This window comes from Crocodylus siamensis, chromosome 10 (genome assembly GCF_052110815.1).
Source record: "Crocodylus siamensis isolate JL-2025a chromosome 10, ASM5211081v1, whole genome shotgun sequence".
Lineage (NCBI taxonomy): Eukaryota > Metazoa > Chordata > Crocodylia > Crocodylidae > Crocodylus > Crocodylus siamensis.
Window position 1 is genome coordinate 62169959 of NC_143404.1, and position 25826 is coordinate 62195784.

The 25826-nt window shown below is 40.7% G+C and overlaps 1 protein-coding gene across 3 annotated transcripts in view; it reads left to right on the forward strand.

The window, feature by feature from the left end:
* TSHZ2 (teashirt zinc finger homeobox 2) overlaps positions 1–25826 on the forward strand; it is a 297739-nt gene that overhangs the window by 42852 nt on the left and 229061 nt on the right. The window contains exon 2 of one of the 3 annotated variants that reach the window (XM_090064958.1): positions 20405–20478. The exons of the other annotated variants lie outside the window; for them this stretch is intronic. Within the exon in view, the coding sequence (XP_089921084.1) occupies positions 20460–20478 (19 nt within the window). The 5' untranslated portion in view covers positions 20405–20459. The remainder of the gene's footprint in view (positions 1–20404; positions 20479–25826) is intronic. 3 annotated transcript variants of the gene reach the window in all.

Sequence of the window (25826 nt, forward strand, 5' to 3'; positions counted from 1 at the left end):
CAGAGTCCTAGTGGACTCCAAGATGAACACGAGTCGTCAGTGTGATGAAGTCACTAACGCCACTTTATCATGCATCAGCAGATGCATGACAAACAGGACCAAGGAGGTGATACGTCCCCTCTGTCGCGTGCTGGTCAGACTGCAGTTGGAGTACCGCGTCCACTTTTGGGCGCCACACTTTAAGAGGGATGTGGACAACGTGGAGAGGGTCCAGAGATGGGCCACTCGTATGGTTAAGGGCTTGCAGGCCAAGCCCTACGAGGAGAGACCAGGGCACCTGGACCTCTTCAGCCTCCGCAAGAGAAGGTTGAGAGGCGACCTTGTGGCTGCCTATAAATTCATCATGGGGGCGCAGAAGTAAATTGATGAGGCTCTACTCACCAAGGCACCCCGGGGGTTACAAGAAATAATGGCCATAAGCTAGCAGAGAGCAGATTTAGATTGGACATTAGGAAGAACGTCTTCATAGTTCGAGTGGCCAAGGTCTGGAATGGGCTCCCAAGGGAGGTGGTGCTCTCCCCTACCCTGGGGGCCTTCAAGAGGAGGCTGGATGGGCATCTGGCTGGGGTCATCTGAACCCAGCACTCTTTCCTGTCTATGCAGGGGGTCAGACTCGATGATCTGTTGAGGTCTCTTCCGACCCTAACATCTATGAATCTATGACAATGCGTTTTTTCCAGTTGATCAAAATATTTTGTTAGACCTGAAATGAAATATTTTCTTTCATTATCAGGTGCTCTTAAATGCTTTAAAAACCGTTAAGTTTTGCCAGATTACCAACTCTTCTGAAATAGAGTCAAAATGTTTCATTTTGAAAATGTCAAGAGCATTTTGACTTTGTGGGGGGGGCAGGAGGGAGGGGTGTTATTTTATTTCTCAGCCAAAGCTATTGGAAAATTTTGACTCTAATTTATGAAACCTTCTATTTAGTTTGAAATGGTCTTATTTTACAAGCTAGCTATTTTCATGGAAATATTTTCCCCAGACCTATGCCAAAACCTGTAAAAAGCTGCTTGATCAATATTCAAGTTGTTTAGGAATAGCCAGTTTGCAGGAGATAGGCTTATCATCCAAGGTGATGGTCCATGTCCTTGCTTCAGTGTAGCAGAAAAAAATCCTTGTCGGGCTCCTCCTGGGGAATTCTCTGCATGAGCTTAGTGCTTTGCATCTCAAGGAACTACTTGGGTGGATATTTTGTGGCTAACCAGTAAAGGTGGGCAAGCCAATGTAAGTGGAGTCACATTCTTGCAGAACCCCTGACTCTGGCTCAGCTCGATGTCTGTGAATGAGGATGAACCAAAAGAGAATGAAGCCAATGAAAATATTCTGGCATTAATTCCTGGTGGTCTAATGACACTCTGTATATCATTTCATTAAACAGCTTTGTCATGTGTGTATACTCAGCTCCAATCAGTTGGTTTTGACTGGAAGAGCAGAACCAGACCATTGGCTCAGTTTAGACTCTCTGCTTTCAGACTTCTGGCTCTCTGTGTGTTCTGAAAAAAACATTTTCTGTTGACTTTTTAAAAGCTACACACATTTCAGGTAAGGTTTTCTTGGTGCCTTTGAAGTGGTTAGCAACCAATTTATTCACTTCTGGCTCGTATTCATTTGTCTGGGATGGTGTTAGGAACCTGGAACTTGTAAAAATGCAAGCGTTGGCCAAAGAGGTCATCCCACCCCAAATGCGAATATACAGGGCTAAATTTCTGCTCTGACTACTGGCTTGCTTCTTTTGCTTGCACATCCACTAAGATGAAGTTTCCTGTGCTTACGGGCATATGAAAGGATTCTGAATTTCTACAAGAGCAATTACCAGCTGCATGCAGTAAACAGATGTGTACAATGAGAGGCTGACTGAAAAATATGCCCATGGTACCTGATGTCATTTTTAAGAGTGTGTTCTCATCTTATTGAACCTTAGCAAACTCCTGTACTCAGTCCTTCAGATAAAAGAGTTGAGGCTTGCAAAAACATTCTCCCTTAATTATCATTGACCATGCTTTTCCAGGAGAGAACTTCAAAGCAGTGGTACATATCATGTTTTGGGGGTTTTTTTCCTATCAGGAAAACTGGTTTATATTTGAATCGCTCAGTGAGGTTATTAGTCACATGTAAAAGTAAACTTTTAAATATAGCTGGCTCCATACAAAAGATCAGTGTGGTGGTTCAGCTCATTAGCATTTGAGCAAATTTGTTATATGCTTAAGGACTGTTTTTGGATTGGCCTAAACAGCGAATTCCAGATCCTAATCACACCATTTATCAAGAGAGCACTTTTCAACATAATGCATAAACCCTTTTCTCATGGTAGTTTTACTGTGCATTTGATTCAGTTGCAGTTCAGTGCTTGAGGCAGAGGAAATGAAGAACTTAAACAATGTAAACACTCCAGGAAAAGGCTCTTAGATTAATCAATATACCAAAAAAATAAGGTGGGAGGGAGGTTTTAAAGCATAGCTACTTGAAGGCGTTTAATCTTTGCAGCTCTTGGAGATGAAGTACTTGTTTCCACAAAATTTGGCTTCTGTACTAACAGTGAAACAAAAATATTGTTTTGGTTTGGGGAAGCTGGAGTCAAATGATCATTTTAGTATTCATTACGGTTCTCATTTGTGCAGTATCTGAGCATCTTCTACTATATAACTTTTTAAAATGACAAAATATTTAATATTTCCTTACCTGGGGGATTAATTAGGTTCTACATTTCTTTGAGGCAGAAACTTGTCTTTTTGTTTTGGGTCTGTACAGCACATAATGCAGTAGGGTCCTGGGTCACGTTTAATAATACAGGCTAATATTTTTATTTTATCTGTGCTATTGTTTTTATTATAGTGCACTTATCAGTAATACCATATATCTAAGAATTTTTCTCTGCTGTAAAGATAGGACATTGGCATGACTTTGCAAAGATGAAGGGAAGTTCTTGTAAGAGGGACTATGCTAAGGCCTGCATGACAAAATCTGGTAAAAGGAAAAAAAATAAAATAATGTTGTAGATTTCTTCCTCCCCCAGTTTTCATCAGAATTTCTAGCATTTTGGTCAGCTCTGAGCATGACCAGTGTGGACCAGATCTGGACTGTACCCACTGAGATGAATGGCAGTGCTCCCATTGAGTCCATTCCAGGGAATCAGGATTTCACGCCAGTTGTTTCCAGAATCTTGAACAAGCTCAAATTAAATCGGTTCCTTAAGAAGGCCATGGCTTTTCCCCAATCAAACTAACTGCTGAGTGCTCTTTAAGACCTCAGATCAGATAATTCAGTTCTTAACTATAAGCACATGCATATGCCCCATCAAGTTTAGTGGAGTTATTCCAATTTGTTATAGCTATGAGTCTGACCAATGTGTTCTGAACACATATATCCATTCCTAGCTGGAAATTAAATGTACCTGCAAAAAAACCAAGCAAAGTAAGAGTCAATTTGATTCAGGCTCCCAGCCCTTATTATCTAAAGTAGAAAAAATTTTTTGACCCTATTTCCACAAATATTTGTATACAAGTTTGACTGTACACATGTACACACCCGCAGTTGAAGTCTATGGAACGTTTCAAGTGTATCAAGGTAAATACACAAGCCCTAACCCTACAAATTCTTATACACATGTTTATTAAAAATGATCAGGGGTTTAGCAATTATGACATATGAGCTAAGGTTGGAGGTATATTTAGTTTAGCAAAGAGAAAACTGATGGGGGTGGGATTTGATAAGTCTTCAAATACAAGGAAGGTTGTTACAAAGAGGAAGACCATCAATTGGGGTCAGTGTCTATAGGGGACAGGACAAGAGTGACCTTAATGACCTTAAATGGCAACAAGGTAGACTTAAGTTAGGCATTAGGAAGAACTTTCTAAGTGTGAGGGTGGTTAAGCACTGGAACAGATTACCTGGAGGGACTGCGGAGTCTTCTGTAACTGGAAGCTTTGATGCGAAGGCTAGACAACCATTTGTCTGGTGTAGTTTAGACAGAGATGATCCTGCCTTGAGCAGGAGGTTGAACTAAAAAACCTTTTATGGTTCCTTTCAGCCCTATTTTTCTATGAAGTTTACCCTATGAGTAGTCTCGTTAATTTGAAAAAGACTACCCAGAGTAGCAAAGAGAAGCATATGCCAAAGTGTTTACAGGATCAGGTCCATGGTGATATTTCTCCTCCTCCACTGTTATTTTATCCGCAAGCCTGTTCATTGTCCATAATTGCATCTTTGAAGTAATCAGCTCTCTCAGTTCTCCCTACTTCCCTTCCTGGAATTTATTTTATATACTGTACTTTGGCAAGGCCTATGGATAGCAACAAGGCTGTACTAAATCAAATGATCTTAAGAATCTGACATGAATTGACATGAGCCAAGTACTGCAGACTTAAAGCTTAAACCAGAGATGAACTGAACTGGTCTCTCTGCCCAAAAGCTTAGATTTACAAGAGTTCTTTGAAATATCTTTCTACTTCATGTAGTTTAGGGTTTCATTTTTTAAATTTTCTGTAGTTACATAAAAGAAAGGAATGTTGTTAACATGCACGGGTGAATCCATATCCATAACCATGCATGGGGCTGTACTATGCAGGAGTGGCTGAAATGCAGAGAGGTGAAAAAACTTACTATCAGAGGGATTTTGCATTTTTAAGTGAGCTTGAATCATTTCGCATCTCCAGCCCCTCCAAAGAATTGTTTGTTTTGCATAAAATTAGTCAAAACAGACATTTGAAATCAGAACAGTGCAGGGGATGCTGCACATTCAGTTTATGATGCTAGACAAACCAGCCACGAAGATTTCCCATATTTTGTGTGAAATATCTTTGTGGCTGGTTTGCCACTTTATGGCACTATCAATTCAATGAATGTGTGGTATGTTGCTATTTATGGCAACATAAATGTAATGTGTGTCGGGGGCCTGATATTTTTATATTTGTGCAGATTCAGTGCAAAAAAAGGGCATCTTATTGGACTATGTGATGTAGCAGAGTGGGATGAATGGAAATTAGTTGTCCTGGAAATAAAACTGAAAAGTTTTATTTTGTCCTCATCAAGGGCCATGGACAATTGGTAGTTATTTATGGAATTGCAGGGGACTTATCCTCTGTAATATTCTCCCACCTTTCTCTACACACAGCACATCTGTTGAATTGGAGAAGCAGCTACACTTTCCTATAGGTAAATATTTGTGCATCAAATGGGCAATGTAGATTAGTATATTGAGCTGAAAGGCAAGAAATCTTGAGTTCTTTCCCTGGCTCTGTCAGTGACTCTGTTTGTAGCCTTAGGCATGGCACTTAACCTCTCCAACCTCCTCTGTAATAGAAAATAATATATGTAAATGCAAGTGCTAATTTATGTCTTCATGAATATTGATGCATATTTTGACTGCTTTGAAAAAAGTAATATCTTTACTACTGAGTATTATGTTGTATACATAAGAAATTGTGAGAAAAAACAAAGTAATGGTAGCTTCGAACATAAACACCCTGGTCCTGATTTTTAAACAGGCTAAGTGCATAAAATGCATGTATAATTGTGTTCCTAATTTGTGTGTACAATTCCCATGACTGCAGGTGCAAATAAAATAATCACTCTTGCAAAGAAGCACAATTAGTCGTCTACACACACACACGCAAATGCAAAGAGCTAGAATGGTGGTGACTGTGCATTCAGTGGCATGCCCAAGTGGCTTGAAAATCAGACTCGAACAATCTCATAACTTTATCATCCTCCTAATATAAACAAGAGACAGGAATTTTATGTTCCAGTTTATTAGAAGTGGAAAACATTGGCTGCTTTTAATGGGATATGGCAAATTACTATATCTGAACCTCAGTCACTTATTTCCAAACAGAGCTTAAACAAATTATGGTTCTTCTGAATATTCTGAGATAAAATTTTGGATAGGATTAATTGCAATATTGTTTGTTCTCTAAACTTCAGAGCAGATCTGGAGGGACCTGGCAATGCGGAGAACATCTCACGATAAAAAATGTAATAACAATTTTAGAGGATGAAAAACAGCTGTACATGATGAGAATTGAAATAAATTTAGAGTTTCTAAAATGTTTATCGGTGAATGTGGATCTTCATTGTAAATGCATGCATGTGTATGCATAACTTGCAAAAATAGAAAGAGGCAAAAAGAGAAAATATAGTCATCACTGGACTGCATGGTGAATGACCTCAAAGTCTTTTACTATGCATGAGAGTAGTATTGTGCTCATTAAGCAACACAGATTCTGAAATTTTAGTGATTTTTCCAACACTGATCTGCTTCCCTCAAAATATACTTTACTAAAAACGCAGGCTAAGACACTACTTCTGGATTGCCTTAGCTTGCAACAGTCTGGACTCCTAAAACAAAATTAGAAACAAACAAACAAAAGTAAAAGAAAAAAGTTAGCTGATTATCGACATACAGAGCCAATTTTTTTTTCCTAGTGAAAAATGGTTGAGATGCCATTGTACTTTGTGGAGCAACATCCATTTACACTGATAGAAAACATGGCCCTTGTTTTTTCTTTTTCTCTTGTAAAAAAAATATTTTTTCAAATGCTATTTTTAACAATTCTGAAAGGGGGGAACAACTACAGCCATTTTATCACATTTTCTTCCTAACAATGCAGTACAAATGAAAAGAAACGATAATGCTGTGTAGAATAATACATTAATCATCATCAGTCGTCATTCAGTGCAGTACATTCTTTCCACACCATGCAAAATATGAATAGATACCCTCATGAGAAGGATAAATGTCTTATCTCATAGTTCACCTAGCTTGGAATACATAATAGGTTGCAATGGGGTTGCATGTTATTTATCATCTCATGTATGGGGCAAGAATCATGTGATGGATGTCTTTTGAACTATGGGAGATTTATGGAGGGTTTTACCCTGTAAGGGTTGTGAAATAAGGGGGTAAGAGGCCCATCTGCTCAGAATATTTTCATTGTGGTGAGTTACTTTATTATATGTCCTTAAGAATGCAACTTAATAATATAAATAATAATAATATTGTATTTTTGTACCTTATTCATGTTTTGATACTTCAGAATGCATGAATCGAATTTGAACAGTATACATTAAGTCTGGTAAATGTTGACTAGAAGGTATATTCCAGATGTAATACATTATATACCTATTCTTCACCCCCTTAGCATAATCCCAAAGGTTCTAGTCTAGCAGGGTGCTGAGCTGCTTGATGCTGCTTAATCCAGCATGATGCTTAACATCCCCCACGGTCACTGAGAGGTGCACATGCCTGGATCAAGCCCTTGTGAATGCATAGGATCTCCAGCAATTTTGATGTGGAAATGTGGCCATGGTGTCTCATGGTTGTATGTAGTTCAGGTGGCTCATTCCACTGTTCTCTGCTATCAGGCAAGTTCCAAAATGGACTGCTCCCCCCACATCCCCCATAACATGCTGCGGCCATGTGATTTACAGTATGCAGACTGGTGCATCAGCAATGAGATTTTTGGTGGCATTCAGGGACCCCAGTTGAAGAGTGTATCTCAGAAATATTTCTGAATTGGTATTTTTGCTTTATAGTTTTGTTTTGTTTCTTTTTTCAGCAAAAGATTACTATTTTGGAGGAATTTTTTTTTTCCATTTATGGTGAAGAAAAACATTTTCTGACTAGCTTTAATTCAAACTATGCCCCAAACACCACCAAGCAGCTTGTTAACCTCTCCATAACACTCACCACCAGTGGAGTGATTTTATAATCCAAGAAAATATAACCAAACTTCATAATCTCTTCCTCTGAGTACAGCATTCCCTGTGGTTTAAAGTCCAATACACTAAGAAGTAAGATAGTCCTGAACAATTCTAACCGTGATGAGCTAATCAAGCCAACAATTCAGAATGATCCCACACCTACCACACAACTCCCAACACTTTATGTGGATTGCTGATTTCTTCAGCAATAGGAAGATACTGTAAATCCAATATTTCACCTTTGTCAATGGAAAGGTAGAACCCTAAGGCTAGGGATAGACATCTGAAAAGCCTAATCCTGAATTGATTCAATTTTTGCAGGTTAGTCTAACCTGCAGAGATTGAACTAATTTGCAAGTAGGTAGACATTCACTTTTCACTTGGAAATGCAGACACATGACTGCAGTGGCTCAGGCTAGAAGCTGGAGGCGGGGGAGGCTACAGCAAGCCCTCCGTTCCCTTCCACATTGCTGATCTGAAGGATCGGGTGTGGGGGAGCGTGGTTAGACCCTGGCAGGACACTATGATTAGGCAGGGGTTTAAATCCCCACCCTGGTCTGCACAGTCCCCAGCCAGGGTACGCCTGGAGGGGGAGAGGGAAGCAGCTCTTGCCCGGCTTTTCCCAGCTTGCTGCTCAAGGGGCAGAGTGTTGCCAGCCCCCAGCCCCTGTACCCCAGCTAGCACTCTGAGGCTAAGTAGGGTATGGACTGTTGATGACACTGAGCTTTTCAATCCCCCTCTCCCTCCTTCTTCATACTGTCTGCAGCAAACTGGTGGGCACTCACAGGTCCCAGGCATTGCAAACCAGGTCATTTCCTCACACCTCTCTCTGACCTCTCTTAAATACTGGCAGATTGTGGCCTTTGAAGCAAGCAAACTAGCAGGGAGCTTATCAGAACACAAAGCTTATAGGCCCATCAGGAAAACAAAGCCTCTCTCATTAGTTCAAGCTCCTTTTTAAACAGCGTTTGCCAAGGCATTTGTAAGAAAGAAGGGAGGGACATTACCAGCTGACCTGTTGATTAGCTCTAAAAAGCCCTAAGAGGACACAGTCCTATCTTCCTTTGTTCCAGTGAAACTGCAGACACACACACAGACACCGCTCAGCATTAGCCAACGTGGGGGTGGCCTGGCCAGATGCTGGTTGAGGTCTGTGGCACTGGGGTCTGTGCTGTGGGAGAGGGGGGATCCTTGCTTAAGCAGCAAGCAAGGCGAGGGTAGGGCAAGGGGAAGCTAGGCAGACTCTGCTCTGCCTGCAGTCTCCACTTCCTTCTCAGCCAGCTGGAGCTCTGGCTAGGGAGCAGAGGGGTCTGGGCAGCCCTGCTCTCTGGATCAAACAGCCCAGCCCAGGGATGAAAAGCATGCTGGGTTTAACTTGGATTTAACTTGAACCAGGAAGGGGTTTGGGACAGAAGTTTCATAAACTAGTTGGACTTAAATCAATTAAGTCTGATACTACATTCAGCCGGGTTTATCTTGAAGCAGTTTCAACCATTCTGAAAATGGTTTATGTGCACTGAACATATGTTCTGTTACAGATTTAAACCAGTTTCTGATCACTTAAACCAGTTTACATGTAACTTCTGTCCCTAGCCTAAAAGGGGAAGTTGCCCAGGGATAATCATTCATTTCACAACAGTGCAAAGAAAAAAGGATGAAAGCCAATCACTTAGCTACTTCTAATGCCCCATTCTGAAACCCTTGAAGAAACCTGTTGCTTCATATTTTAAAAAAATGTATCTGCTCCATTCCTTGCATCTGTCTCATAAATCTCTCTCATAAGTGCGGGCATGTTTTGGTATGCCAAGACAAATACAAATATACTTTTGTTCACCACTATAATGTTCGTACCACATCCAATTTTCTGTATTTCTGAAACAATAAGTATGTGCTGTACTTATGTCACTTATTGCTATTTGTTTCTTTATGTGGGTTCCTCTCAAAGTGCTCTTCTTATAGTGTAGCTCCAGGGCATCCTTGCATACAGTTATGATACATAAAAAACACCCTGAAAAACACAATTTAAACCACAGCACCTCATCTGCTTTCACTGTTTGTTCGTATTTTTCCCTCTGTTGAACATCACATTCCTTTCATTTGGCAGTTTAACATGATCCACCATCAAGAAATGTAGCGCAATGGAGGGCGAGTCATTCTGGCTAAAATGTTAGGGCTAAATCCTGCCTTTCTTTCTCTTAGAAAACTCTTGTGGGATTAAGTGAGAGCTTTTCCTGAGTTGGGAACCTCAAGACTCAGCCTTAAACTATGTATGCTGTCATAGGTTAGCCTTCTTAGCTAGACTGTATCTGTTTTGAAAGTCCCTGTCATACAGCTTGATGTTAAGCCAAATTTGACAGTCCATCCTTAACTTCTTGTTCACTGAGGAGCAGATGCTGATACTCTGATTTACACTGAGAGGCACTTTGCTCTGCAAATATTTCCATTGGGCCTAAGCCTCAGCTGAATCGGAAATAGATCATTTTACACCAGCTGAGGATTTGGGCCTTTGAGCTGGATGGGATTACTTGTGGTGTACCACTTATTGTTCAACGTCAGCAAGAACATTGCCGTCTAGCCCTCTTTTTATTCAGGCAAACCTCCCTGTTGATGTCAGTGAGAATCTGAGAGCTGCCTGGAGAATGGATTCATCAAGGAGCTTACACTTAGTGTTGTAATGCCTACTTCTTAGGTGCCCCGCTGCTAGTAGAATCTATGGGTTAGGCGCCTAAGCTCCAAGTTAGCCATGCAAACTATTCAGTCAATAATACAGAGGAGAGTTGCGGCCTAATATCACTTCTCCAGGGACTTGGGTTCCTCCCTCCTTTCAGGATTTTACTCCTTAGATGCTTCTTCATAGGGGAGTGCCTAAGGAGCTCAGTCCTTTGTAAAGCATCCATGGAAAGGTGCTTCTCCCTTCCCATCTCCATTCAATCCACATGCCTCTGGCAGGGGGGCCTTCCTGGGGCTAGATTTCAAGTTAGTCTGTCCACCTGCCTAGGGCAGTCCACTCTGACTTCCCTGCCGCAACATGAATGTTACCATGATATATGCAGTGGGAGGCCAGGGGGCACTATCCATTGCCCCGATGCCAGGGGGCACTATCCACAGCTCCATACCTCTCCTACACTGTGGCCTATGCCTTGCAGATAGCATCCAGATTATTATTTCTCCCCAGTCTGAGGCTGGACCACGCTCAGTCCATTGTTGGCCCCATTCACCCACACCCACTCATGCTGCCCCCCTATCACAGGGGCCTCTTGCACTCCACCCATTAATGGGCCACTCCCTACTGCCCTTGCTCCCTTTAAGCAACCCCCTTGGGTCATCAGGCTTTACTGTTCACACTCCAGAATGATCATGCAGTAACTTTGGATCCCACAAGTTCACCTACTCTATGTGGTTTCACCTTGTGCTGACACTTGGGCTACTTTTGCCCCTAGCCCCCACACCGGGCAACTAGTTCCCTGCTCTCATGTTTGGGGTTGGCCCATGTACTGTCCTTCAAGCCGCCCTCTGCAGCCCTACTCACTATACCCTTAGTGCAAGCCACCCTCTGCAGCAGTACTCTGCACCCCATTAGCACAGTCCTTCGGGTGCCCTAAATTACACCCGACTTTGCACAGGCCCTCACAACACTACCCACTCTGGGACTTCAGGGTCTCACTCCCCTGCTGGGCTCAGGTGCCCCTCTGTTAGCATGCCTGACCCACACTGCTCTCTACACTCTCACCATTACCCACCAGATGATGGGGGCTGGGTTAAGGCACCCCTACCCACCTTTCACTAGGGCAGGTACCTGGTCTGGTATTTCTTGGGGCCTCCTGCCACAGACAGTCCCGCCAGGCCCCACCTTCCCTGGCCGGGTGTAGTTTCAGGTCATGCCCAGGACTATCCCCATAGCTCCTGCCCTTACCTCCAAGATGTTCCAGGAGCAGTAGTTCTGCCGGTTAATGTTACTGCCTCAACAGCTGGCAACAGACTGCTGCCTCTGCCTGGCTTTCCTAAGTTTGAAAATGGCCACCTTAATCAAGCACCTGCCTCCAGCCCTTAATGTGGCAGGCACCCAAAGGTCACACCTACTCTGTTAATCTGAGTGAATACAAGTGGCTGGGGGGCGGGGGGCGGAGGTTGGCATTGTGGTTAGGAGGCAGTATATACATGCCCTAAACCTCTTGTGGCACAGGCAAGAGCTCTAAAGTTGGGCTGCTCATTGAAGGGAGGGCAGTAGCATCACTTTCTAATCTCTGAATTTGGAGTAAAGTCTGGTCTCATGGGCATTCTCAGAACACAGTTTCTGAATCAGGCACCAGAAGCAGATTTCTCTGAAAAATCCTTTGTAGTGAATCTTGCTGTAGCGTCAGTGTCTCACTGCTCAGCACTGTCAGGATGTAGAGGGAGCTGTTTCTGCTCAATAGTAGATATTTGGTACCTTGAGAATTTTATTGGTTGGAAATGCAGGGAACTAAGGCACTTCTAGGCTAGGGACAGAAATTAAACATAAACTGGTATAAGTGATTGGAAACCTGTTCAAATCTGTAATACAACCGAAGTACAATGCACATAAACTGCTTTCAAAATGGCTAAAAGTAATTTAAGATAAACCTGGGTGGATGTAGTATCAGACTAAACTGATTTTGGTTAGTTTGGTTAATTGAACTTTGGTCCCAGACCCCTTCAGATTCAAATTAACTCACAGTCCCACTCCCTTTGTGTGTGGGGCGGATAGCCTTGGCCTAAGCTGTCTGCTCCAGCCCAGCAGGGAGGTGTGCTCTAGCTTCTTCTGGCCTGGGCCCCTGCAGGCATGTGGCTGCATTTCCAGAATCAAAAGTGAATGTCTGTCCACTTGCTTATTAGTCCCATCTATGCAGCTTTGACTAACCTGCAAAGATAAAATCGATTCAACCTCGAGCTTTTTGACTATCTGTACTTAGGTTGCAGCTGAGTAAGGGATTTTGAGGTTTTACATGTTGAAATTAGGCACTCAAAGTTGCAGTTAGAATTACAAAGTGACTTGGATGCCTAGTTCTTCAGGATTTCATCTTTGTATATATTTTTAAATTCCTTTTGTAGCTGATCTCCAGTGATTTTTTTTTCTGTTCCTTATGCTGCAACAGTCATACATCAGGTTGTAGTAACTCCCTAGTGGCTTGCAGAGAACAATAACACAGGTGAAAAAATATGTCCACTCATATATTTTCACTGTTTGACTTACTTCTATATCTTTCTGGCATATACCTTTACCTGTTACTTTATTTACATATTAATGTGCAATTATTTGCTGATCCACATATTTAACAGGACAGAGAAGCTAGGGAATAATCTGCGGAGAGCAGAAATAGATCATTTTGATTTACTCTTTAACATTTAAATGTTTTTAGGGCAGACCTCTGAGAGAAAATAATTCACAACTGAATATATAGCTCCTACAGACTGTACATTTATTGCCAACAAGTACAACACAGATTGTTTTTTACGCGCCTGCTTTTTATTGCTTATGTTAGATGCTGTTGCAGGATAGTTCACATAAACATTTATATAGGGTTTAGAAAACAGTTGTTACTGAGGAAGAAGCTTTTTCTGTTTACACAAATTCAGAACAAAGACACGGTGCTGGAGCTTCCTGTAATTGACATGTGGGCGTGTTTTTTGAAGTCGCTGACTGGAAGAAGTGTCTGAGATTTATTTCTGACAGGACTTAAATTACTCGTAGCCTGACACATTTGTGAACAATTACTAGACACTGAGGTGTTTAAAGTAATGGGTACTGTTTGCTCGAGGGATGGGGAAGTTTCAAAACCATTAAAACAAAACAATTTTCCATTTGATTAGTAAATGCAAATGCATACACTGTTTTACTCGCAGACATGTGTGCACTTGACTCCTTTAAGTAAATTTTTCTCCTCATTCAGGTGTTTAAAAATTCCCTTGATTGCATTAATAGCAAGGTAGTATGCATACTAGATAACTGCTAGTCATTGAAGACTGCAATCTGTTATTATAATATGATGTGTATGGGCTGGTTATGTACCAAAAGGTGGATCAACTAGAAATGTCCGACTTCGAGAAAAGCCTTATTTTTGTTGTCCTAAAGAAGAAAAAAATAAATACAAATGAAGGAGGCTCGGGTTTTCATCCTCATTCATTTTCTATTTCGACTTAGGAATGTAGAATGATCTGAAGATTATCAGCCCATTTGTTTAAATTTAACATGCAGCAAATACCTAAGGAAAATAAACTGTGTTTTGTTATTTGATTAATTTAACACACTTATTTATTTATTTGTAACTCTTCAGGGGAAATGTTACAGTTATGCGCTGCTTATACAGTCACTGTTCATACACACCAACTCCTTCCGATTTTTTAGACCTGATTCTGGGGAGTGTACACCCTACTATATCCTTTTTGGCTGACTTATCATGGACAAAAAAAACTTCGAATCATCACTTCAGAGATTTCTGCCATAGGGGAATGTATTATTGTCCTTGATTGCCAAGAGATTTTTTTTACGAAGCATTCCGAATGCACAATGAAACGAGTGTACACGCTTTTACCCATTTTCCCTCATTAATCATGATCTGTTGTTGTACAGCTACTGTCTCTGCAATTCATGTTGTTCTGCTGTTCTGTGATGAAAGTGAATAAACATATTAGAACTACACACATCTACTAATAGTCAAAAATAAAAGCTGTAGATGGTGAACATAAATCACTATTTTTAGATTAAGCTAGTAAGCCGGTTCCGTTGCTGTCCTAACGGCTGGAAGCTAGATCGTTGCTCCTTACTGAGCCCATGGCAAAATGTTGTACATGGCTTTAGTGCTACATGGGGTCGCATAGAGATCTGCAAGGAATGTATTTGATAAGAATAGCTTGGGGTTCAAGCCTCTAAGATATCTCACCCTAAATATTGCCAATCACAAGTGTTTAGAAGTCAAGAGTCAGGCTCCAAAGTGCATGGCATTGGATTAAGCATAAGTCTGAGGTTGATTTTATTAGCCATGAATCTTCGAGGTGTGCTCAGTTCATGTTTTCACTTTATCTGTGTAACCAAGAAGGCGAGAAACTCACTTAAAAAACCCCCAAACCTGAGAACCTAATCACATGGCTCCTTCTGTGCTCTTTTGGGGTGGAGTGAAAACACCCCAGGGAAGACCCACCTCAGCATACAAACTGACTATCTATTTTCTCTCAGGCTTTGAGGAGCCTTTAGAAAGGTCAGATTTGCTTATTTGACCCTACTTGCCCTCCCTGGACCTCCCAGATATGGTACCCATTCATCCCTGACTTCAGAGAGGCCGAACTGATCAGCACCGCTCTGGTTTCCCTACCTTGAAGTATACCAGGCCTTCACCACTGTTGTCAGTGCAATCATCTTCACCTGCTAAGACTTACCATCATGGTATACTAACCTCTTCCGAACACTTAATACCATGTCAGGTACCACGAACTCAGAGACAAACCCTCTCAAGCACTCTCAGAGCAGGATAACAGGTGGTAAACATTTCTGAGAGATGAAAGAAAGGGGAAGTTGTGAATATTGTAATGAAATGGTTTATATCATTATGAAATGGTTTAGGCTGTTATACAGAAATCCTGCTTCCAACTTTGGAGGGGTGTTGGAAACCAGAGTAACCTGGGTCTAGTAAATGTGATGCATATTCTAGTCCAAATCTTCATGTAGGTGCAAATGTGCAGAGGCTTGTAGGTCTCTCTGCCGTCTCTATTCTCATTGGTCCCTTTGCACTGTCCTCCTGTCGTCCACCCATAGCATCAGACCTCCTTCCAGGCCATTATGCCTGTATCCTGCTGCAACTGCTGCTAGTACTATGAATATCGCAGCTGTGACCTTTTCTCAGCAATAGCCTAATTCCCAGCTCGTCTCTGTTTCTCACCTGGCCTCCTATCCTGCTGCTGTTGCTTCTGCTGGAATCCAAATGAGAGCTCCCTGCCAGCTGGCTTATGACCCTTTAAGTCACTCCTGGGGAGAGGAAGAAAATTTGTGAATCTGCTGTTCAGTAGATTCATCATATTAGCTTTTGCATCTGACAGTGCTTCTGCTTAGTGAATATGCAAGCACTCAGTTAAAGCAGAGAGAGTGGGACTGATTTTTTTTTTTGAATTCCCTTGCAAACCCAGCATTGCTATTTCTGTTTTTACACCTGTGAATAGTCATTGACACAAAACCTTGGTTACAGTTAGCAACAATAATGAAAATCCTTGGGTCTTGCTGATGGGATTTTCAGAAGCTCTGTGCATTGCTGCATGAGGCCAATGCTGAATGTTTCTGAAAAGTCTGTCCCACATTATAGAATGCCATTCCCATATCAGATATTTAAACCACGCCTCACTCTTCATTCAAGTTTCTCTTGAAAATTCTCTAATTCCTACAAGAAGTGAATTTTAATCCCCACTTCCCATTTTCCTATAATGTCCCTTTTGATGCATCAACATATTTGACACTTTCTAGTCTGTTGGTAGCACCAAAGAATAAAAATTAAACAAATACACAAAAAAACCAACAAATTTCACAGGCCATGTCCCACCCTCAGGAAAAATCAAGAGTATTAGCAAGGGGAAAAAAATCCCAATGCGAACCACGTTCTTTGTAATTTTACTTTTTTCGTCACTTACTTGGAGAAAAAATTAATTAGGACTGTTTGAAACTTTGTGTCTTTTTAAAATGGATACAGGGTGGTAGCCTTTCCCGCTACACATTAACTGTGTGCTGTTTTGCTCACATGTTAATAAATTTTTCTCATTTGTGAGAGTCACTGAATAGAGCATGTGAATTGTTTTACCCAGTAGGTGGTGGAGCAATAATGAAGCATTGTGATTAAGTAGTGTTGGAACCTCTTATCTTCTTCACTGAGTGGGAGGCACCATTAGTAGTAAAAGTAATTACCTGTGTAGAACATGTTGATTGCATTGAGTATCTACTACATGATATGAAGAGAGTCTTCTAAACCTTAGTGGTTTTAAGAGATCTTCATTTGCTACGAATTTCACATTTTAAGCAATAGTGCACATTGTTTTTCTAAATATTCTGTTGGTATCTAAGTTACAAATAAACTTAGCAAAGAGCTTTTTTTCTCTCGTCAAATTTCTCTTCTTGTTCCTGATTGTTTTCTAAAAAAGAAAAATGACACATCTGAAAATCGTACAGTACAAATGGAATGATAACGTCAGCATAAACTAGAAATGAAAACAAGATATAAGGTTGTCATCAAGTTAGAAACATGGATCCTAACTTTCTTATAGTTCTTGTGCAGTCAGATTCGGACGTCCTTTTTTAGACTGTGGCATATATTGCCCTTTCGGTCAAGGAAAATGAAGAAGGTACTATTGATGTGAGTTAGCGACTCACGATCTAGCTCACAGTGGTGTGAAAGCAGAAGAAACAGAGGTGTTAGTAAGGACTGTGTCTAGAAACTTCAACCTCCTTTCTCCTCAACTTAAAGAAAATTCTTTTACCTGTGGGCAGGTAACAAGCTAAGCCATTTAAGGGAGACATTCTTATTTGCAGTGAGCTATGCAGATATGATATGCTCCATCCTGAGCTCCTGCTTACCCATCTGAATAGCATTTTAAAACAAGCTATATGTGTTAAGGCATCATGGCAATAAGCACACACTGAATACTAGACTTATAAGTCTGTACCCCTTGGTACCTCAAAGTGTATCTTGAAGCTCATGTGGTAGAGAACTATATTTATGATTGTGATGATTCTGAATTCAGTTTTCAGTGATGGTAGAGTTGTATATGTATGTACAACATCCATGGCTTATTTTGGGCATGGCCCAAGTCTGATGAAGTCAGTGGAAAGGTCACCATTGATTATGAAAGATTTTGGGTCATAGTTTATATTAAGGTTCAGGGTCTGGGTCTAATGCTTTGTCTAGCATTCAATGTACACCCTGTCACTACAGAATAGTGCATCTCTAACTTTGTCATAACTTAAAAATACAGCAGTTTTGAGTAATACTATTGTAAGTATATAAAGTCAAACATTTTTGCTCTACTCAGTTAGGAGAAGAGAGCAGGCCATGAAAAGGGATGAATTTTTCTGTCTTTTGCTTATTTAAAGACATTTCCATAGATTGTTCTTGCTGGTTTTCGAAGGATATTAGATTGTATTGATTCAGTGATTGACCTGGACTTTAATGAATGTAACAACCTGCATTGATTGGCTGCTTAGTTCTCTACCATATTCAAAATAGACAACAACCTGTCATACAATGACAGGAAAGTTAGATCTTAATGATGATATCATCAGGTTGTCTAATTTTAGTTTCTTTTTGTATCCTTGTTGATTGCCCCAGCACAAATAAACCTAAGAGCATATATTTAAAACAAAGGAAGATTTCCCCACAAAATAATGTTGATGTATTGTTTTGTAATATTTCAGAATTACAGCCAGCCAGCTTTTCCTTATAAGATATCTACCTGTCTTCCTTTTTCATTTTAATTTTCGTCTATAGACTTTATTTTGTTTAATAGTAGGATTCTGAGCAAATGTAATTGTGGTCATTAGAAAAGAGTTGAAGGTAGAGGGCTAAGTACAAACAAAAAGCCTGAGGCTGAATCAATTCAGGCTTTGCAGGATAGAGTAAACTGCGAAACAACTGGACACACATTTACTTTTGATTCAGGAAATGCAGCTACATGCCTGCAGTGCCTCAGAAACCAGGGGCGGGGGAAGTGCTAGAGCACAGCTCTCTATCATCTGCTGTGTGTCTACTTCCTCTTCCACTTGCCCCCGAGGTCTCTGGGATTTGCAGCCCACAATTACAGCAGCAGGACTCTGCAGTGTTGCTCATCACTTCCTCTTCCTGCTTCCAGGTGCCTCTGAGATTTGCAGTCCACAGTTGCAGCCAGCAGTAAATTTTTAGCAGGGCAGGGCAGCTCTGTACTCAGGGGAAGGTGGGTTTAACTCTCTTCCCTGGCCCCAGACCCCAGGCAGTCCCTGCCCCCCTTCTTTGCTGGAGCAAACAGCCCAGCCCAGCCCAGCCCAGCCCAGCCCAGGGCTGGAAAGCATGCTGGGATGCTGGGGGACTGTGATTTAACTTGAACCAGGAAGGGGTCTAGGACAGAAATGTCATAAACCAGTTTGACCCAAATCAGTTAAGTCTGATACTACATTCAACCAGGTTTATCTTAAACCAGTTTCAGCCATTTTGAGACTGGTTTATGTGCACTGAACTTCTGTTCTGTTACAGGTTTAAACCAGTTTCTGATCACTTGTGTTAACTTCTGTCCCCAGCACAGGAGGTTGTAAGATAATGTGGCCGCAACTGTTAATATCTGGTGTAAACAATCACACGCAAAATTACTTCATGATTTTGTGACTGCAAGAGAGATCCTGACAATGACTCAAGCTATGTGAAATTTGGCAGTTTTCCTTTACAAAAGTCACTACAATTTTTTTCTTAAGTCTCAGGCTCCATGGCTTTGCAATTATCTTGATTAAAAAGCTTAAAGCAAAGTTCAGTCAAAAACAGTGTGTTCTACCCGGTTTCAATAGAGGCCAAGCAAAACTGCTTGTTTTGCCTGGATTTAACTTGAAAATATAAATTTACCTGGGTTTGATCAAACCGGTATGTATTTATTAATAGCTGGTCTGAGGTCAAGGCCCCTTAGACGATTTTTAGAAAATCCAGATCTCATTTTATAATTGAATTAAACCAAAGGTTAGACAAGCCTTCTATGATATGGGCTGTGTTGCAATCAAGTCCCACAGGTGTAACGATAAACAAATATCCAAATGAGTATTTGTTGTAAACCCAGGAAGTTTATAGCAATTACATTCCTTCAAAGACACCAAGTAGATTACGTACAGTTCTTTTAACATGGCATGAAAATGGTCAAAAGGGGTTTTACTTTACTCTTAGTAAGAACATAAACAGCATAAATAATGGTGTGGTAGGATCGGTTGAGCATTTCTTTTCTAAGACACAGCACAATGTTTATTTAAGGGTAGCTTTGAGCCTACATTTTGCAGGCTGCTTCCCCCCCCCCACTGTATTTCTGGTAATAGATTGCTAAAATATCTGTAACACTAATTAACTGAGTGGAAGTAAAAAAAAGCTGGAAAATATATCTAGGAAGAGGTTCTTGTAACTTGTAATAGAGTGGTCAGATATATTTGTATTAAATATCTATATCATTAACCTTATTAGTAGCAAAATCTATATCATTATGAGCAGCAAATAGCTATATTGTAGAAGGCCCCCATGTGCTAGAAGCTGTACCGTCATAGCATACTGGAGCAGGGATTGTCTTTTTTTCCTAACACATGCAAAAATTACAGATATATATTACACACAATAAAATTTTAACTCTGTGGAAATTGCGCACCATAACTTGTATCTAGAAAAATGTGCAAACTTTTCAGATGTAATATTAACAGATACTAGATTTTAAAAAATATTTCACCTAAACTGCAGTTTGCAAAACTAATAGTTTGTAGTGAAACGTGTGTACTGTCTATACTGGTCCTTGGCAGATTGACAGTGCATGCAAATATTGCACACACTAGTAATAGGCCAGGAGTTTCAATATAACAAAGTAATATAAAATCTGACAGAGGTTTGAAAGCTATGCAGGCATGTGTGTGCCTAGTTAGCACCAACAAAAGCAGTGCAGTACGCCTTCTAGGAATAGAATCCAAATTCCAAATCTCGATTCACATCTTTTGTTTTCTTAGACGCACAGAAATACAACTTCCAGCAAAAACATATACAGGAGGCAGGGAAAATGCTATGAGCTGTTTCAGTCTTGGTGAGTTTGTTTAAAAATACAATTCAAGCTGTATTTTTGGCATTGAAAGTGTTATGTGGGTTTGCAGTCCTTTCTGGAATACGGAAGCATGTCACAACCGATATTGTTCTCGATAAAACCAGTAACACCATGTTTAAAAAAGAGAAGAGAAGCAGGCTCTAATCTCTGGACTCTGTAATTAAGTTTGCAAAGGAAAATTTGTAATATGTGATGAAAAAAACTCAAACCCTTCAAGCACCTGATGTTTGTAGCGGAAAAAAAAAATCAGTGACTTGAAGGGATAGACAGAAACTGTTAGCGTGATAAAAAAATAAATTACTTTAAAGAATATTTGAAAAGGAGGAGAGCAGAAACCTAGTTAGGGAAAACATTTTTGATATTTAAATTCTTTCAAAGTTCACAAGCCAAAAGCTAGGGCTCATCAGCCACACTTTGCTATACTTTTAAAAAGGGGTTGTCTCCTGGCCATGAAACTGGAATACAATTTGGGATTTCTATGTTTATTTCTTGGCTTTGCCACAAACTTCCTGTGTGACCTTCAGCAAGTCACGTAAGGTGAGAATCTGATGCCTTTATTCCCATTGTGCGATATCTCTTGAGGGAACCATTTGAATGTAAATGCAGAGTAATGTACTATTTAGCATTAGCAAAGCATTGCAATTTGGTATTTCATCTCTCTATGAAATGAGGATAATATTTCCTTTCTCTAACCCTTTGTCCATGATGTCTATTAAGTTTGTAAACTCTTTGAGGCAAGGATTGTCTCTGACTTGTGTTTGTACAGCGTGTAGCATGATCTTAGCAGGGGCCTCTGGGCAGTATTGTAGTAGTGGTGGTAGTAGCAGTAATAATAATATTAATAAGAATCCATGGCTTTTTAAAATGTCTTCTATCCCACAGGGAATTTTCTGCCTGGCAGGGGAACTTTACTGAATAACACAAAGTACTTGTTAAAAAAATGACACTCCATTCCTACAGGACACAGGGAGTTTTAAAGGACCAGGATTGTAATTGATTATAGCCATTTGCCAGATCCACAATGAATGTTTATAAGCCCAGTACGGATTAAATAACAGAGCTATATATGTGCCCTTACTTGTGTTGTGCACTACTGCATATCACAGATTTGTGTTGTACTCTACTGCACATCACAGATACTCAGCCATTAATAGCATGCATCTACCACTAGGGTGTAAAAAGGCAATCATTAAAAGCATTACCACATTACCTATAATGTGGTAATGCTTACAATCACACCCACCTACATTTTGAGAAAATGACTGGTGATCTGATTAAGAGAGAATATTTGATTTGTAGTATGTTTATATTGCCGTACGCCTTTGACCCTTTGACGATTCTTGCTTCAGAAGTGTTGCAGTGTCACGTAATAGCTCTTCCCAGGATGCAGAATACCTTTCTACCGTAGGCATTTACATGGTCCCTGTTATCCTTGTATCTGTGCTTCTTCTAGTCTGCAAGGTACGGCTTCTCAATCACTGTTCTGAGTACCATTTTACAGGCAGGGAAAGCATTTGCCATAGTGTTTAGACAGCCAGCTCCAGTTGGTTTTAGTGGGAGTTAGACATTTAATTCTTGGGTGGCTCCAGACCTACGGCACTCAGGAAATCAATAGCAGGTGGAGTACTTGTGCTCCTAACTTGCATTCTAACTACTGGATCATCCTATCTCTCCCTTTCTGTTTTCATGGGGGAAGCCCCTTTTAGGACAGACTGCTCCACTAACCATATTATTTATGCCAGTGGTCTCCAAACTTTTTTGATCGCGCACCCCTATCAGTAAAAAATTTTTGAGCACGCACCCCCAATATATGTATTAACTGGGCACACGTAAACTGCAATAGAAGGTCTAGTATTTTCTTCCCGCATCCCAATGGACCGTCTTGCGCACCCCCTGGGGTACGCGCACCCCTCTTTGGAGACCACTGATTTATGCTACCATATTTACTCAGAGCCAAGACAAGATTTTTTTCCTCTTGGAATCAACCCTTCATCTTGGAATTGACTATAATATGGGGAGGGGGGAAGGAGGGGTGCATGTGGCTGCTGTAGCTCCAGCTCCAGCCCTGACTTGGGGTCAGATCTGCAGCCACCGCTCTTGCCCCCACTACCCCCCACTGCCTCTTCCTCCTCTGCCACCACCTCTGCCTCCCAACCAGGCTGCCCCACTACCTGCCCCGCTGTTTGCCACACTGCAGCAGTGGGGGGCGGGGGGACGGGGATGAGAGAGACAAATTTAAGACAACTCTTTTAATAATTAGATTCTATACCTGGAAAATTATAACAAATGTATAAATTGTCCATGTATAACTCTAATTTCTGGGGGCTACGTTAAAGTCAAAATAATCTTGGATTCAGATAAATGCTGTATTAAGAGGGTGACAGAAAATGTAGAAAGGCAGAGTGCAATTATTGTAATAGATTTTTGGCTGGTTTGCTGGATTTTACACCCTCTCTCTTATGTGGCAGGGATATGGAGTCAACAAACACATGGAAGCAAAGTGCATGATTCCAATTTATATTCAGGAACCTAAAAGTTGTGAAATATGCTAAGAACAAACTGTTGTGAGAAAATAAGTGCCAGCCTTCCTGCAAATTTTACATCTGATTCTGCAAGCCTGGGAAGTCTTCAAGGCTGTTCCTGACTTGGCTGCCAGTTTATGTGGGAGGGAAACAGCCATTTTGCTGGAGTGAAAGAGGCTTAAAAAGTCCCGTGGTGAGAACTATTTCTTGTTCCACATGAAATGAATTTAATGGACCAAAGGTTGACATCTGACTCCACTGGCTTCAGTTGGGGGCGTATACATGTGTGCACATTTTGGATACTTATTATTTGTTATTTTACAGTTGTCAGCTGGGCTGCATTTCTGATCCACGTACTGAAGCGCTATCTGGCCTAGACAAATTATTGTTTCCATTTTACAGACAGGGCCAGTAAGACATGGCTAAAGGAACCAGTGAAAGATAATGGGAAAGAACCGTGCACCACTAACCTAACCTCGCCTCTCATTAAATACAGTGTATATTTCTTGCACAGCAAAGGCCAGTTTTTTTTATAAGAGCCAGGTACACCACAGCTGGAAACACTGCAGCTGCCATTTGTGAATCTAATAACTCTTTTGAAAATTCAAATCACTTCAGCTATACAAAGTTGTGGCGTTTCAGAAGTGATCTACATCCGACACCGTCCACTGAGAACAGTGGGAGCTGCTGGGTACTTTTGAAAATCTGCCTGCTTTGTCAAGGTGCCTAAATGGGAGCGGACTCTTCTGAAAATCTGGTCTTAAAGGCCTTTTTTTAAAGTACAGCTTCTATTTTTCCAGACACAATTTAGCACACAGTTAATTAAGGATGGAGCCAAGTGGTTAGACTCTAAATACTAGGGCTTTTTTTTGCTTGCAACAACAGAGGCTGCTTTTAAAAATCTTATCCTGTGTGTGTGTATGTGTGTGTGTGTGTGTGTGTGTGTGTGTGTGTGTGTGTGGGCATGAACTTGTTTTATTTAGGGAAAAATACAGACTCCCAGGTTTCATGGTACTCTATTTCTGATAGTGCCACAAATAAAGTTGTTGTTCAGCAAGATTGTGGCTGTGGACTTGCATCACATTTCAAGTGAAACAATATATTTTATTTCCAAGTGGCAGATTTTACATTCAGTTGCCTACAGGAGCATTCAGATCATTGCTGTGAGAACTGCTGTGCCACTTTCTTTTGGGACTGATAATGCAGTGTTTCAAAATCATAGCGAAAATAAGGCTGTCTTATTAGAACGGATGGAAATTAAAATTTCGGTGCAAAAGGGTTTCTAAACAAGTCCCAAGATATCAGGCTTACTTGATAGCCAGTGTTTCATGCTAATAAGGTTTTAGATTTAGAAAATCTCAGAAGTAACTGTAAATGATCCCACATAAGACATTGAGTGAAATAAAAGATACTCAAACATACCTCTGCTTGACATCTCTGGAACTGGACAAGAGGATGTGAGAATTTGGGACAAACTCCTCTTCCAGCTGTTTGACTAGTTCCCAGGGGAGGTGCAAGGCCCAGTCTCTTATGCATGAGCATAAGTATCAGTGTGACTACTCAAGTGGTTGAAGTTATGTATGTGCAAAGCATTTTTAGCATTGGAACTATCCTAGGAAAGCGAAATTTGAGAGACACAAAGTCCCTTCAAATGAAATAATAACATTCCCATAGCATATTTCATGGGTAAATGCTCACTATTTTTATGGGTTTTTTGCTTGTAGCCATGTTGGTCTAAGGATATAGGGAGGCAAGATTCTTCGGGTAGATGTGATATCTTGTATTAGACCAACTGAGTAGTTGGAAAAAAAGTTCTGTGCAAGCTTTCGACACAATCGCCCTTCTTCAGGCATAGGAAGTCTCTGCTGTTCTGAGACTCCAAGAAGATGCTATTTTCATAGTTCTGACTTTTAGCCATGAATCACAGATTATAACCACAAAGTAGCCAGCTTTCTCCTAAAGTCTACTAATTGTTGACATTGAATCTGTATGTTAGAGCCTGGAAATGTTTGTTACCAGGCTGTCTGTCCCCTGATACAGCTTTAAAAACAAGACATGTCCTAAGGGACTAACGTTAGGGGTTGTAAAAAAATAATAATAATATTCCTAGTAGGAGGTAAGTATTCTATTTCAATAGCTACTTAATCAGCTTTTATATTATGTTATTATTTCTATATTGCATCCAGGTAAGAAGTGTCAAAAACAGTTCCACAGTAGCAATTACTATATTGTAGTTTCTAGCTTACTTTTATAGTGGCATCCTGTAAGGGTTAAGGCCTTATTGTGATGGGCATTATACAGACACAGTGAAAGAGACATCTCTGCCCCAAAGCATTTACAATTTAAGTCACTGATCCTTCCCAAGAAAAGAGTGTGTCATTAAAGTCAGTGCAGCTTAGTGCAGGTAGGAATGGCATTTGTATAGGCATGGCACCCTAGACAGGGCTTGATGGGGACAGAAGTCAGAGGGACTAACAAACAACTGGAAGGAATTTGGAGAAAGGGGTGGAATAAGTCCCACTGAACTAAGTCCCCCCTGCAAGTGCCTACATGTGTGCTTTAATGCAAAGTATCCTATTTTACCGCATATTAAAGCATCAAGGCGAAAATGGTGCTGATATACTCATTTATGGTAAAATTATGCTACTGTGCATTAAGTGTCACTAAAAAAGCATGCACTTCCAATACTGCACATTAGGACAGCCTAATGTGCATTTAGTTAGTACCCCAAGGTATGTATACACATGCTCTGGGAGTGTGTGTGTGGGGGCAGGGGAGGGGACACAGTTCTAAAGTGGTGCTGAGAGC